Raw genomic sequence first — 15269 nt, forward strand, 5'->3', positions numbered from 1 at the left:
CGGATTCCAGTCGTAGGTGTTACTACGCGTTAATCACAAATGAATGAATACTGATCGTGATATCCGTGCCGGTCTCGAGGATAGATATCAGATCAAACAAGGATGTTATGCAATTTGGGAATTGCTTGCGAAGCAGAAGCTAGCCTCAAGGGTTAGGCGGCGCTAATAACCCTTTGAGTTTTCGGGTATGTGCGTGCAACAAGGGCTGAGCCAATGTCGTGGGTTAGATCATGAACCAGTTCCAAAGTCGAGGGAATCCTTTCGCGTCGTGCAGGTCTTGGTGTTTGCAGCTTAGGACGGATAGGAGTTGCATGGATTGGTCTGTTTGGAAACGCAGCAAAATCCAAGCCTAATTCAGACGGAAAATCCAGCCCTGGGAAGTCCTTGGGTCTCTAGGATCTGCTGCCGGGATTCGTTTTAACCTAGTACTAGCCACGCTTCTCGGCCTCGCTGTGCTGGGAAAATATGTATACGCATGGCGACGATGTTAAGAGTTGGAATTTTATCGTATCGTACTATTTCTGGCAATTCACCCAGCTTACACGTAAGCTCATAAATACAATGCCTATAATAAATGGCATATTCGCGTAGTTTTATATGTAATATGTATGGTCCTAAATACACAAGGCGATATTATTCAATTAATGACCTACTCTTATTTTAATGATATCGTGAGTTCTTACAAGCGTTGAAATCCGGGGAAGGACTCGGACTTTGCGGTTTCCGCACGTGGCACTTTTTACTCCTACCGTGGTTCTATCCATCATATTTGGTCCTTGTACCTGGGGATAGGATGAATTGCTTACTAGAAGCTAGCGGCTCCGATAGTAAAAACTTGGCCAAGTCCATGATGATTACCTACTTACTTATGTATGTATGCAGATGCTGATACATGTAAATTGTTTAAAAAAAAGATTCATGATCATATCAAATAAAAGTTCAGTCCTTAAAAAGTTTCATAATAACAGATAATGCTACTAGGTATTATACTGAGATTTTTTTTTTTCCGTACATGAGAATACAACTTGTTAACATCGTTTAGAAAAAGGAAAAGATTGGCAAGTTTAACAAGGTCATAATCTTTAGCAAGGTATATACATAGTCAAGGTCAAAGCTCACACTAATTATATCCCACGATGTTGAGCTCCCTTGAATAGCCGCACTCATCGGTGAGCTCTGATTGGATAGAAATACATTGGAGGCTTTCCCCAGGCAGACTAGGGTCAGCAGCATATTGAAACGGCTTAACTGTAACTATGTACATAGGGGGGACAGGGGGGTCGATTTTACAGAGGAACCCACATAGAGCAAACTTTGTACAGATGAATTTACTAAAAACCGATTCTCACAATAACAACATCGGAATCGGCTTAAATCCATGATCTACGCTAACCAGGTAGCTCCAAGGTATCGTGGGAATACTCGGACAGGACCATGCCAAGACGGAAAAATCCAGAAACAGTATAATGATCAGAATCAATTGCGTCTATCAATCAGAGCTCACGATAAAGGCAAAATCCAGATGAAGCTAGATATATCTCTGGGGTAAATATTCTTCTTTGCTCCCTTCAACATCACGTATGCTCGATGCTTAACGTACCTACGTACAAGATAGCTCATAGCAAGCTAAAAGTTTGGAATCACATCGTCATAGCATTCAACGAAATGGAATAGCTGCATTTCAATCAACCAATTTCTATGCACTCCATACATCATTCTAAGCCTTACGGGTTGCGCCATCAAGCTAGTTGCATGTGAATACGGAATACGGACGAAACCCCCATGTATCATACTAGACTAGGAGCCCCTTGGGGAAGGGGCACGCTGTAGAGGGGTTGAAGAGCGATGCGTCCGCGGCGTCTCGCTAGCACAGCACCGTCCAGTCACATCGAGTCGTGCATGCAGTATCGCACATGTCAAAAGTGCAGTAAGTGCAGTAAGTGCAGTGTGTTATACTTGTCGAGCTTTAATTCATGGGTGTGTCAATGAGCTTGGTCTTCTTGCCAGGGTCCCTCCCAATACTACGGGCAAATAAGTTGGGCAATTCTGGGATATTCAGTCCATGTCTTTCTCTCGGGCGTCATTTCGAAGTTACACATAACAGCTGAAGGGGTTGAATAGTTACAGTTAGGTACATTAAGTTGGAGATGAATACATGATAATACTCAAGCATGTAGGTCAACTGGTAGAAGATAGGTACGCTGTATGCGGGCAAAACTAACAGCTTAAAGCTTCAATCTTGCTCTAGGGTCACTGGAACGGCCGTAAGAATGGATCTTTCAGCAATTTCTCGAAAGGCTTCTAAGCCTACCTGGATAATTCTGTCTTGCTTTTCTGGCGTCTATTGGATGTTGGATGTCTGTGCGCAGTTGCTTACCATTTGAATTGCCCATCCATGTCAGCAACTTATGGGTTTTCCATGTAATAAAACCCGTTATCCATTCAAATGTAACTTTAAGTGCGATAGCGAGCATCTGCATTTAGCCATCTTTATTTCCATACCCGTCCAAGTGGAATGAAAGATGCTTTTAAAGTGCTTATCTATTTGATCTTTACACATTACATATCAACGGCACATATTCACCTACGTAATATTTACTAATAAGAGTTATAAACGATGGATCGTGAAAAGGACCTTAGAAAGCTTTAGTAATATTCAATGTTCACCTGGCATGGTTCCGATAGGTACATGGTACAAGATATCAAGCAGACCAAGTAGAATAATATGATAGCTCCAGCCACAACCTTGTACGTACATACCTAGCAGTTAGCGTGCGGCTTGATCGCGGCGCAAAGGCCACTAAAGCTGCTAGGGCGACTTGAACACCCCTGACGCAGCGGATTGATTTGATTTATTTGATTACTGAACATCGACGGTCGGTACCCGAATAGTCTCATCAATCAAATCAACCAAATTCACCAAATCAAGTTTCCGAAACTATTCAGAATTGACCATTGGAATCCCGACATCCAGGAATCGCACATCACATCCGAGCTAGTACAATTGCAGCCTCACGGAACCCCCATCTGCACTCTGGGAGCTTAGGAACAGCCCCTGAATGCCCTGGAATACCAGAAGACCCAGCTGCCCAGGTGGTTTGTCCGTCGCAACTTCGCATTATCACTAGTGATCCTTGTACCCGATTTCTCGTCATACTACGGAGTACTCTCCCTACTTTTGCCCCGCCATTAAGACCGAGCCTGTCAACTTAAACGGGGCTTTTAGGGGGCTGAAAAGTAATTATGCAAGACACACACACTCAAGATGCCATCCGCGATCAGCAGTGATGAGTGGGATCTCCCGCGCTTGAAAGCCTCAATCGTCTTCGAGGTGAGGCTAACCACCCCGATCTCTCCTCCAGTGGCTGAGAACGCGCGTTGACCCGATCACTGTATCTTAGGACGATTACCAAAACTTAGCATCCGATGATCAAGATACCGGTGAGGCATCTCATAACGCATTACTAAGTGAAATTTCTCTAACCTTTGCCGTTAAGAATTTTTTGATGTGAAATTCTATCCCTACTCGGACGTCACACACGATCCAATCTTTGCCGCAGTGAGCAAGAAACATGTTGTCATATACCGCCTTTCCAATCAAGCAAACCCCCCTTTCGAACTTGTCCAGCTTTTTAGGGATGACGACGTGAGTTTGCCACTATCTGCATCAGAGACGCCTTAACTGACAATGATGTAGAAAGATGCCTTGAATTGCAGTTGTACTTGGACTAAAGATCCCGAGACCGAAGTCCCCTATCTATGCGTGGCCGGTAGGGACGCTAAAATCAAGGTATATGATGTTGTTCAGGGGAAGTTAGTAAAGGTCAGTCAATTAGTAGCATCTACTAGGTAACTGTGAATATTGCGGCTAATACTTGACATAGGTCCTTGTGGGTCATGGAGGAGTGAGTTTTGACAAAGTAGACTGTCCGAGATACTGGGCTGACAGTCTTTGAAGGAAATCAATGACCTTGCCACGTGCCCAACCAACTTCCTTTTGATCGCATCTGCATCAGAAGATACTACTGTTCGAATATGGAGCCTCGATCCGGCACACTCTCAGCAACCATGCGTTTGCCTCCTTGCCGGAGAAGGTCATTCGTCGGGGTTATTAACTGTCGTATGTATCCCTAACTGATATTGCAAATTCATTGGTCTTAGCTCATAGTCCGAAGGCATTTCATAATGGTGGGCGATACATTCTATCGGCCGGCCACGACAATGTTATCTGCTTGGTAAGAAACCAACTCCCATTCTACACAGCTCATTAACATATGATAGTGGACACTCCCAGACCTACCACCTCAATCCAATGGCAAAGTCCCCTCGAAACCTATCGTAATCCATTATCCTCATTTCTTTACATCAGAGGTGCATAGTGGTATAGTAGATTGGTAAATTAACATTCCGTCCAATAAACTGTGGGACACATTTCTCACAATAGCTTGTAGTGTGGCTTTCTTTGGCGACCTCGTTCTGTCGCGGGCTTGTCATGAAGATATAATAGTTCTGTGGCGAATTGAAGGATTCTCATCCCGCGACCCTCCACCCGAGATCTCGGAGGCACCTACTACGAGTGATACAGAACGTTTAACCCGGTCTGCATTTGCCCCTGCGACAGCGTCAGCATGCCCGCCTCAATATACTCGTCTATTGGAATTCTGGACGCCGCATTGTGGCCACCAGTTCTATCTTCGTTTTAAGCTGTTTCATGACAAGGATAAACACCCAGTGCTAGCATTCGGTAACGCGAAGGCCACGATCTTCTTCTGGGATCTCGCACGCCTAGGAGGTTATCACCAGTTCATCAGCGAAGTTCGGGATCCCGACCGCGACAAGACCCAGCCAGTTCACCGTCCAGGTTGGCTTGCTCCGATCCAGCATAGACATAAGGGTGATGCTGTCAGCAAGCTCAAGGATGCCGCTAGCGATAGGGAATCAGTCGTATCGGGGCGCACCGGCAGCGTCGACCTCGAAACGCAATTGGATCTTAATACAAACTATTCTCAGGAGACGTTAGAATCCTGGGAGCTGAAATATGACATGACACACGTGGATGAACCCATACGATCACATTCGCAAAGCGGTATTTCCGCCAAGGATTTTGTCGCGCGGCAAGTAGCTTGGAGCGCCAGCGGCGAATGGTGCGTTGTAGTAGGCAGCAAGAATCTCGCTGGCATCTTGCAGCGGTGGCATAAGAAGGACCGCGCAGATGATAAAGAGAAAAAGCCGACCAAGTCTACCAGAATTGAAGGGAGCTGCGATTCTAATGAGTCCTAAGACGTTGTAGACATGCTTCTAAACCTTACCTACTCGATGGGTAGGTAGCTATTACTTCACATAAGCTAGTACGATGTATACTAGTATAATATTAGGCGACGGATTTTAACCAAATAAGCATTCAAAATCCACCTTCTAGATCATCATGCATTATTGGACTTGATGATGTTTAAAAAAGGAATGTGTGCCATTTTGTACTAACTCCTACATCTTAATTAACTTAAATGAATGACTCTCCCCCTCGCCCACGTTCCTCGCCGTACGAAATTATAGGACGTAAATAGTCCTAGGAAGCCACAAATATGAAAGGCAGACGTAGTCTTACAACCTTTCATGTGGCCCTGTCGTTGAGTCGTGTTTTTCCAACCCCTAACTGATGCAGTAGGGTAAATCGTTGATGTACTCGCACCATGCATCAGGGCCGCAATCACCGCCATCCTGTACATTATTAGCGATGAAAATGGTAAGTATACAGCCGATGTTACTTACAACATACCACCCATCAACATTGCAGACGAGCCAGCCCGAGAAGTCGGACTTGCAGGCGTACGCTGGGGGCGTGCACTCCAATTCTTCTATGGCGGTGCCATTGTTGGGCTCGGTCTGGTTGTACTCCCCGGCCAGGGCCATCGTGACAAATGCCATGAGCGCAAGGAACTTCATCTTGGAGTTGATAAGAGAGATTTTGGGTATATAGAGGTATTGGATCTTTAGTTATTGCTTTGGGAATGCTCTTGTCGATGGGAGATAGGTCCTCGGATACCCTTCCTTATATAGAATGGAAACCACACAACCAGTTATCGTGGGAACTCATCGTGAAGCAGCTGTTTGGGAGCCGTTGACTGTCAGTTCTCATCAAGGTTCACGATGCTGTATAATGCCGTAATCCACCCAGAGAAATATGACCTCCGGAGCTAGTTGATGTCAAATAATTGACATAGAGTGGAACGTTTCCATTGTAACTTTCGAGATTCCATCATGGAATTTTGTTCTCCGGAGAATCCGGCTCAGGTTATACGATTAGACCAGGTGTATCTTAGACTTATCGCGCCAAATTCAGCGTTATGAAACCCGAAAGACGGTTTTCAACCCGGCGAGGCGGGAAATCATCAGGGTATTCGGACACAACATCGGGGCACACCGGCGCGATCCAAGCAGTGGTCCATATGCCTCATGATATTGACATGAAGCTAGGAAGATAGTCTCCATGTGACGAGTTCGCACTGACATACAGTCCAGTCTGTTTGAAAGGACCACATAACAATGCAATTGGCTCTAGATCTTCTGGAGTAGCTTGCTAAATCTTTAGTAATAGGTCATAGCCCCGAATAGCTCTCGGAGCTAAGAAACCGCCACGGCGTTTTAAGCACAGATTAGAATCGCCGTTGACTTACGCCACGCGGACACGGGTTGTTCACGCCGCAAGAACAGAGGCTGCTATGACCTTTTGACCTGTTAGCATATGACTAGGCAATCCCCAGTGCTAGCAGAACGCACGTCTGTTTCGACGGTAGGCCATGGTTCAATTAGTCCAACTTTCAGATAGGGGATTTTATCGTTTACCCCTTTTGTTTCTCATACGGGCCAATTGAGAATCATATGATCTGCTTGACCTGCAATGTCCATAGCCATGGCCAGAGTTTTCCCCATCGTGGCGGAATTCAATAGTTTATTTTCTCCCTTCGCTCTTAATACTCCGATGATCTACGAATTCGAAGTAGCATGGGAAATCGTCACCTCCTAAGTGATGTAACGAGGATTAAGAATAAGAGACGTAGTGTAGTTTCATTGAACCACATGTAAACACAAGATGGTAACAAGTTATTTTCCTCTTGTTGAGTTCGTGTAGATTCTGAATTGAGATCGCATGGCTTTTTAGATGCCAGGTACATTTGACATACTCGACGCAAAGCTATTCTCGGCAATCCATGAATTGAAAAATGAGGTCAATGAGATAAAACAAGCGCGGGTGAAGATTTGTGACGATTAATCTCATGCGGATAAGGGATAAGGTAGGTAGACTGTGACATAGCAAATAAAAAGAAAGAGCTCCAGAGTCTAGGCGTCTGTAGATAAGCTACCTCATAACTCGCGCTTTCTCAAGTGATAGAGTTCCGAATATCAAGATATGTCGAGGACTTCGGGAAGGAGTAAGCAGTTAATGTCATGACCTGATTTCTGCAAGGGATAATCTCTATGCATTTCTTCCTTTCCAGAAATTTCTTTCATCTCTATTTCCCATAGAATCATGTTCAAGTTCAGATATTTGTGAACATACTCAGTACACATAACATTCTCTGGTTCGGTTAGCATATGCCTCCCTGAGCTCAATCTTCTATGCGAATAATCACAATACACGCTTTCAGATTGTTTCCTACGATCTCCCAACCGAATAACGTCCAGTTCTAGTCGTTCACACCCCCAAACCAAGTTTCCACTGATTCACAATACGGATGAATCTACAACACGAGTTTTCCTGGCTCATTCGTAGGTACCTGTCTACCTACTACCTACGAATACAGCTACGACTGAAGCCCGTTCCACATCTTTCAAACTCTCCCTCATACGGATCTAATTCCTTAGAAACTAAGCACATGAGCTATCCACCTTCTCCCACCTGTCGTATCCATTTTGGTAAAGAGACGGTGTTTTTCAACCTTTCTTAATACTATACGAGGCACCGGCTAAGATAGGTAGTCTCTTCTATGGTTTCGGGATCCCGTCCTCCTTTATTCTCGTATATCACTTACGTCGGTACCAGATAATGGACTGGAAACGATCGGCCACGGTGATAATACTTTCCGCGCCCAATTCTCCTCGGTCCCGATCCTGTTAATAGCGTTACGCACATCGTTTGCTTCGCTCAATCTCGTGGGGGTTGGATGACGCTTAGTGGCCAGTTCTTGTAGCACTAACCATGCATGGCGGGAGCTTGCAGCCATTTCGGCGCGGGGCTTGAATACAGTGCAAGAACCGTAATAGTCACACTTCTTACTGTCTATCTGGCTAAAACTTTATAGGTTACAAAATTTGCGCCCCCTCATCAACCAACCACCATTCTGAGCATTCGAGTTGTGGTCTGGCACTGCTGATAGCAGTGTAGGGCTTGTGGTTTAGTGGTATAATACTCCCTTAGCACCGTTAGATGCAATTCTACAGACGCCTGGGAGTGGTCCGGGGTTCGATTCCCCGCGAGTCCATCGCTAGAGGTTAAATTCCTCTTGTACCATGATTTTTTGCTATTTTGCTAAGTCCTATTTAAACTCCTATACTTTTTTCAGAGAATTTTTATGGATAACCCGTACCTTTCATCATTAGGATTTCTGTAACACTCTTTCCCTGGCGATTTTATGGCACTCGAAAAATACATTTTTGAAAGGGACCATCTTGCCTGACCGTGTGAATCGTCTGAGATAGGTGTAATTGTATGATGTTGGTAAATGTCACGCGCAGTTCCACTTGAAGCTGTCGTCAACGGCGATAGCGGCACCATGCAACAGCATCCTGCAATATCCTAATCTTAGTAATGTTACTGAATAGTTGGTATGTTACCATCCGCTACGTTACAACCCGGGCGATGACAGGTCTTGTCTGCCACAACAGGTATGGTAAGTAACACGACGTTGCTAGAGACTGTAGGTTTGCTAGATGCATTCTAACCAACTTATGGTTTCTCTGTGAAAGTACATGGGCGGTTCTAAGGCTGGTACGCTGGATGCTGTATATGAATACACCTTATAAATGGACCGGTTGTGGCATGATGCATTTCGTAGTAGGTATTCAGGGCTAGTCTGTCATACAACAGATTAACTGAAGATACCATAGTTAATACCTCAGTGCTACAATACTAATCTAGTAGCACATAAGTACCTAGACATAGAATAAAGATTCGGATAGACCGCTAATTCTGACCGCAAAAAAATGAAATCTAATTCATACCTACTCGTCGACTAGGACGAGAGATAGGTATGACTTCGTACGAGGCATAGTAAGCGAAGATATGAAACGCCCGTTCATCCAGGATGCGATGCTGGTTACCTACCTACCTACCTACCTACTTAGGACTTAGATACTTATAAATGAAATAGTCTGCGCTTCCTATTCATTATTTTAACAGTTAAAGGGTGAGTTTGTTAACTCGCGGATTGCTTTCGTCGAGTTTTTGACCAGGTGAATGATTACCTTATAGGGAATTGAGAAAAGTTCGACACAGTTCTTATAATTCCATTTTATCTAAGGTGACCTTCGCATTGATTCGATAATTCAACAGGCTATTCTGCGACCAGCTCGACGTGAAAGGCCACTCTTATTTTATGAACGATGTTGCGAAGGATTAGACGTGACAAGCTAATAATGAATTAAATTTAAATAGGATGTAGTTGTGGTGACCGAGGAGATGCCTATCTGGTAAAGTATGAGTTTCATTGTCAGTGACAATATTGATAGATTTGATGAAAGTCGCACAGCGAAGCTCAGAACGGCGCAGAAGTTTAAATCGGCTAGGTTCCCACTCCAAGATCGTTCTAGGCAATCGATAGCATTCTTGAAAGATAAAAATAGAGATTCAGAAAGACAAGCGAAACTTCAAGCAGTCGCGCGGCAAAGACATATGGAAAGCGTCTATTGACAGAATTGGAAGTTGTTATGTTGCTGTTTCAAGTTTCAAAAATCTAAGCCCCACTAGAAAGAGTACTGTAATTAATAGCCAATAAGATCCCACCATTCCCCCATTCCGTGGCAGCTAAAGATCATCGGCATGGGTACCCTGACGCTCCTGAAAATCCATTCGACCATCTGGACCATCGCGGGGCTTTCACCAACGACATGTCCTTCCCAAAAGACACCACAAGTCTTCCACCGATTTTCAACGTTCTAGCCTGAGGAGCTGTCGTGAAAACAATTAACGCTATTTTACCTGACTGATGGATTCAATTGTGGCTTTATTGTTTGCCAAGCAAACTCCAAACTCTTCCTTGCTCATTTCTCCATATCTGTTATTGTCTCTTAGTTGATCTTGGTAGCCAACCAAGGCACATAGTCATCCATCGCCTTATGGTACTTGCGGCTGTCTAATATGGCAGGGAATATCGAGTTTCCTACTCCGAGCACCGATAAACTCGATACACCATGTATGTGGGCTGGTAGGTAGGAATCCAACCATGCTCTGTGCGTTCCCATGACAGTTTAGGGATTTGAATATAATGTCATTGTTTCCCTTTTACACCTTACAACAAACCTACGCGAATGAGTAAACCCACGTCATAAGTCATACTTTCTTTGCTGTCTCTTTTTGTTTACCAGCGTTGATTGCTCTTTCTTTTCCTTGCACGCTACTCGTTCCTTTCTAGGCCTACTGTGAGTTTATTGTGAATTCGAACAAACTGTCACTCTTGTCTGTTGTTCGACTTGACACACATCACTTGTAGAATTTTGTCCTTCATTTCCTATAACCTAGAAGACGTCATATCCTTTACTGTTCCCTACTAGGTACACCAATTTGTAAATTTCATTCGCTTCTTCAATCTCTCTAGAGCGTTCATTACATAACATCTGGTGTTCTACTCGACTCGAAGTACAAGAAACAACTCGAGAACACAAAATAAAACCTGCAATTTCCGGGAATTTATACAAATTGAAATCGCTGGGCGGTCGATACCTTCATTTTCACCAATCGAAACGAATATGCATATGAAATCTGTTCGTGCTGCTGCACTGGCGGCAACAGCGGCGGTTACACTGCCGAAAGACATCAACATCAATGAAACCTCATCTATACGGAGCGTTTCTAGCACTCTTGCCTTTGAACTGATGGCATGGTACTCTGGAAATGTAACTAACACCCCAAAGGTAAGATATATCATATTTCCTAATATTATATTGTTTAAGCTAAAGCTAACTCGTTGTGTCGCAGACTATTGCTGTCTTTCCTGAACCATACTGTAATATTTGACAGCCCATATTCCCTGTTTACAATACGAAACATTACTAACCATGGACACAGATTGGTGGGAAGCTGGGGCTATTTGGGGTGCTATGTTGGATTACTCGCATTACACGGGTGATCCAAGCTACGACGACGTTATCTCGCAGGCATTGCTGTCGCAAGTTGGCCCTAAGTTTGATTTTATGGTACCGGAACATTACGGATCGGAAGGAAACGATGATCAAGCATTCTGGTCTTTTGCCATTCTAAATGCTGCCGAGCGGAACTTTCCACAACCCGACGACACCATACCCCCTTGGCTTGACATCGCAACGAACATCTGGAACTCTATGGTTGTAAGGTGGAACACAACGGCTTGCGGTGGTGGGTTGCCTTGGCAGATCTTTGAGTCCAACCCCAACGGTATGAACTACAAGAACAGTGTCTCCAACGGTGGCTTCTTTCAGATGTCAGCAAGACTAGCTCGGGCCACGGGAAACAACACGTACTTAGAGTGGGCGCAGAAAGTGTGGGACTGGTCCGAGACCGTGGGTTTTGTGGACAACGACTTCAACGTGTACGACGGGGCTGACAGTAAGGACAATTGCGCCGCTATCAACAAACTGTCGTTCTCGTACGCGCAGGGAATCTACTTGTATGGCGCAGCCGTCCTATACAACTATACGGGAGGCAACCAGACGTGGGGTGACCGCACGACAGGCTTACTGAAGGCGGCCGACTCGTACTTCAATCCATTCCCCAACGCGACAGACATCATGTTCGAGCATGCCTGCGAACCGTACGAATTGTGTAACAACGACATGAAGTCCTTCAAAGGCTACCTGTCCCGCTTCATGTGGGCGACTACCCGCATGATGCCTTCGACCCTACCCCGTGTCCAGACCCTACTAAACGCTTCCGCCATCGCGGCCGCGAAGGCGTGCTCCGGTGGCCAAAACGGTACCGTGTGTGGCCAGAAGTGGTACGTAGGCGGTTTCGACGGCGTCACGGGGTTAGGGCAACAGTTGACTGCGCTGGAGACCGTACAGGGTTTACTCGCACAGGACGTGGTGGCGCCCTTCAAGGCTGGCCAGATCAAGCATATTAAGGGCGTGGTGAACCCGTCATCAACATCGTCATCATCGTCGTTGCCTGCGGCGACGACAGTGTCTATGACATCGACTGTCTTGGCCCCGGTTTCGACGGCCCCGACAACTACCCCTTTGCTTACAGCTGTGCCTACTTCGTCGATTAAGGTGGCTGCTGCGGACGGCTTGTTTGTTGATTGGAGATTGGCGACACTGCTACTTTTAGGGTCTGGTTTGGTTCTGGGACTTGCATGATAGGATGATTTGATTTTGCATGAGGGTGGGGTAATTGACATAGCAATTGGCGTTTGGGTTGCCCTTCTGGCTACCGGAATGGAAGGGCAGGTCGTTAGTTAGGTTACTTAACTTGACTTCATAGGATACCATATTTAGAATTACGATTAGATATACCAATATATTATTAAAATATCTCTTCTATGAGATGTCTGAATACTTCGCGTGTCTCCCCCGTAAGTCCAATCTGTACCCTTATTTCAAAACAATTCCCACTTCACATAATGAAAGTGTGCACAGTAGAATTATATCCCAACTTCGTCTGAAAAAACGCCTCCGCCAAACTCTCAAGACGTTTCTGGTACACTTCCGGTGGTAGGCGCGTAACTTCCTCGGGACTTAAAAACGCCTTTATCAAAACAGATATAATGTAATGGTGGATTATAAAAGGCAGTATTATTCTCCAAAGAATGACGAAAACCCCTACTAATAATCTCGCGTGATCGGGGCGGGTATTTGCACTGTCCCTACACTCTTAGCACCGAGGACTACCTAGTAGAAATGCGGTTGGTGGGGGTTACTCACTAATGATGACTGCTGAGACACCTGTACGTCTGCGGCTTCCTGTAGTAGTTCATGCACAACTCGTTCTTGCATGGGGGGATGGCGCGCGGGTTTTCTGGGGGAGGATAGGTGTCGGGGTCCATGGCGTGGAACCACTCGTGGGTTGGCCCGAAGGCGCTGTGTTTCCCGTCCACGCGGCAGATGAAAATGTCCCGTTTGTACTCGGTTATCAGACACGGTGGTTGATTAAGCCCGTGAGGGCGGTGTGATATCTGATCGACTTGTTGGCCGTTGTGTCCCCATCCGTAGTTTCGGCGCAGGCGATGACCGGCGATGCATTGGAGGGTCTCGAGATTTGATGGGCTTGATCCCGTATCTTGCTGTCCCGTCTCGTAGCGGACGCAGTTGCATTTGTCGGAGTTAAAACAGCTCATTTCGGGTATCGGATTCGAAGCGTAGGCAGGCAAGAAAATGCGGGCTGCCCCTAGCCGATACTTCTTGAATAGCTCCCTCAATTGCGAAGCAGGCACCTGATTATTCTTGATTTTGAAATAATCGGTGTCGCTGTGAGGTGCCCATTCTAGGCTAAGGACCACTCGCCGTCGGTCATAATAGGATGTCTTGAGACAGGCTCGGGGCCAGGTCGGGATGTCTTCAAACATGCAGCGAGTATCGTGAGACGGGTGTTCGCACTGTATATTGAAGGCATCGAAACAATCTTTCCACTGGCCAGGAGCATGAGTATTCCATTTAGTTAGGTGCTCCTCGATCTGAGACCAGGTGATATCAACGTGCTCGCACAGTCGTACGGATCCTTCCCGGCCAAGACACTTCCGCGTGTTTCTAGTCGCTTCCTCCCTTGAAAACGATATAATATCATGATATTCACCACAGCATTTGCAGTGTATATGTACCCCTTCTGGCTGCTGGAACTTGCAATGGGTTTGAAATACTCGATTAGGGTTGTGTTCAGAGCACCAATAATGAGCTATCCGTCTAGAGACTCCGCTGACGGGACCATCGCAATATATAGAGCAGTCATCACACATTCCGTCTCTTTGCAAGCGTTGTTTGAGTCTATTAGCCTGTTCCATAGCGAGGTGTAGATGGTTCTCGAATTGGTGGTAGAATCCAGATGCGGTGTCCTTGGGCGATATGATTCTCCAGAAGCGTGGCTCATAGATGATACGCCGGAATGTCCTACAGGTACGTCGAAGACAGAACATACTGACAGCGTCTCTCGTACCCACGTAGCCGAAAATTTCAACCAGAAGTTCCTCTGGTAATCTGGCGAGGAAACTGTGCTTGTTGTTCCAGACTTGCGCAGCTATAAGGGGGTCCATAGTGTTCTCTAGTTCCTTCAGAGTGGAGGCCATTCCGGATTCCTCCTCTGATATCCTTGGCAACCTACGTAGTCTCTTTGGTCGAAATTCATTCTCTCTCTCGTCGTTCTGAACTTCTGTTTGGTTTTGAAAACGACATAATACGAAATTTCGGACATGGCGAAAAGAGGAACGCATGTTGACGGATAATTACTAGAAAAGTACCAACGAATTTGTGTTAGAAGTAGATTTGAACTGACTACCAGATTGTCCTAACGATAAATCAGTTAAAAACCATTACTGTTCACAGTCTCGCCCTGAGCTTTTATGTTTAAAACAGTGATGGGCACTGGATAGGTATATATTGGGGACTCTATCGCTGTGGCTTGGTGCCATAACGGCAACCATCGAGATAGAAAGCTTTACTATTGTCCACTACCTAGCAGGCAAGCAAAACACTGTCAATATATGAACCTTGATGAATATTCTTTAGATGTAGTCAGCTTCGTTTCGTTTGTACTAAGGAAGAAGTCACCATAAGCTGCAGGGCGTACTCCCAGCTATTTCACTTAGCAAGCTTTGAGAAAATGTAACTTTTTTCTTCAAAAATATACTTATACCCTGGGAAAGACATATTATAAGTCGATGTTTTAGCCCCATATTATTTGGATATGCTTTCATTGCTTATGCGCCCAAGTGTAAGATAGCCTCGTAGGGGGTGAGAGTTGAGTCAGTTGACTCAAGTTTAAGTCGAGTACGATATCCTGTACGATATTGATAGACTTCGTCAGCTGAGGATAGATGGAGCTTAATGGTATGTAAGAGTTGCGAAAGTGAAAGTAAAGTTCTAAGTTGCGA

The 15269-nt window shown here is 45.3% G+C and overlaps 4 protein-coding genes and 1 non-coding gene across 5 annotated transcripts; 3 read left to right on the forward strand and 2 right to left on the reverse strand.

Annotated features, from left to right (window-relative positions):
• Window positions 1–2572: 2572 nt before the first annotated feature.
• Window positions 2573–5428, forward strand: GGS22DRAFT_150567 (WD40 repeat-like protein). The gene is made up of 9 exons (XM_047959326.1): window positions 2573–3331; window positions 3402–3441; window positions 3498–3646; window positions 3698–3823; window positions 3885–3905; window positions 3959–4120; window positions 4176–4235; window positions 4282–4394; window positions 4452–5428. Exons 1-9 carry the CDS (start codon window positions 3266–3268, stop codon window positions 5278–5280), a joined length of 1566 nt encoding a protein of 521 aa, XP_047824152.1. The 5' UTR covers window positions 2573–3265; the 3' UTR covers window positions 5281–5428.
• Window positions 5429–5444: 16 nt separating this feature from the next.
• On the reverse strand, window positions 5445–6159 carry GGS22DRAFT_11917 (uncharacterized protein). Its single transcript, XM_047958179.1, has 2 exons — window positions 5770–6159; window positions 5445–5718 (listed from the first exon to the last, which is right to left on the reverse strand). The coding sequence occupies exons 1-2, from the start codon at window positions 5941–5943 to the stop codon at window positions 5650–5652; spliced, it is 243 nt and encodes an 80-aa protein (XP_047824153.1). The 5' UTR covers window positions 5944–6159; the 3' UTR covers window positions 5445–5649.
• A 2223-nt stretch (window positions 6160–8382) lies between these two features.
• On the forward strand, window positions 8383–8480 carry GGS22DRAFT_t4. Its single transcript has one exon. It is a non-coding gene; the product is annotated as a tRNA-Ala (tRNA).
• Window positions 8481–10710: 2230 nt separating this feature from the next.
• GGS22DRAFT_11934 (glycoside hydrolase family 76 protein) lies at window positions 10711–12731 on the forward strand. The gene is made up of 3 exons (XM_047958183.1): window positions 10711–11127; window positions 11192–11219; window positions 11282–12731. Exons 1-3 carry the CDS (start codon window positions 10963–10965, stop codon window positions 12544–12546), a joined length of 1458 nt encoding a protein of 485 aa, XP_047824154.1. The 5' UTR covers window positions 10711–10962; the 3' UTR covers window positions 12547–12731.
• On the reverse strand, window positions 12703–14202 carry GGS22DRAFT_150574 (uncharacterized protein). Its single transcript, XM_047959327.1, has 2 exons — window positions 13110–14202; window positions 12703–13052 (listed from the first exon to the last, which is right to left on the reverse strand). The coding sequence occupies exon 1, from the start codon at window positions 14181–14183 to the stop codon at window positions 13110–13112; it is 1074 nt and encodes a 357-aa protein (XP_047824155.1). The 5' UTR covers window positions 14184–14202; the 3' UTR covers window positions 12703–13052.
• Between the last annotated feature and the right edge of the window lie 1067 nt (window positions 14203–15269).

The sequence above is a fragment of the Annulohypoxylon maeteangense genome (genome assembly GCF_022496945.1).
Source record: "Annulohypoxylon maeteangense strain CBS 123835 unplaced genomic scaffold GGS22scaffold_1, whole genome shotgun sequence".
NCBI lineage: Eukaryota > Fungi > Ascomycota > Sordariomycetes > Xylariales > Hypoxylaceae > Annulohypoxylon > Annulohypoxylon maeteangense.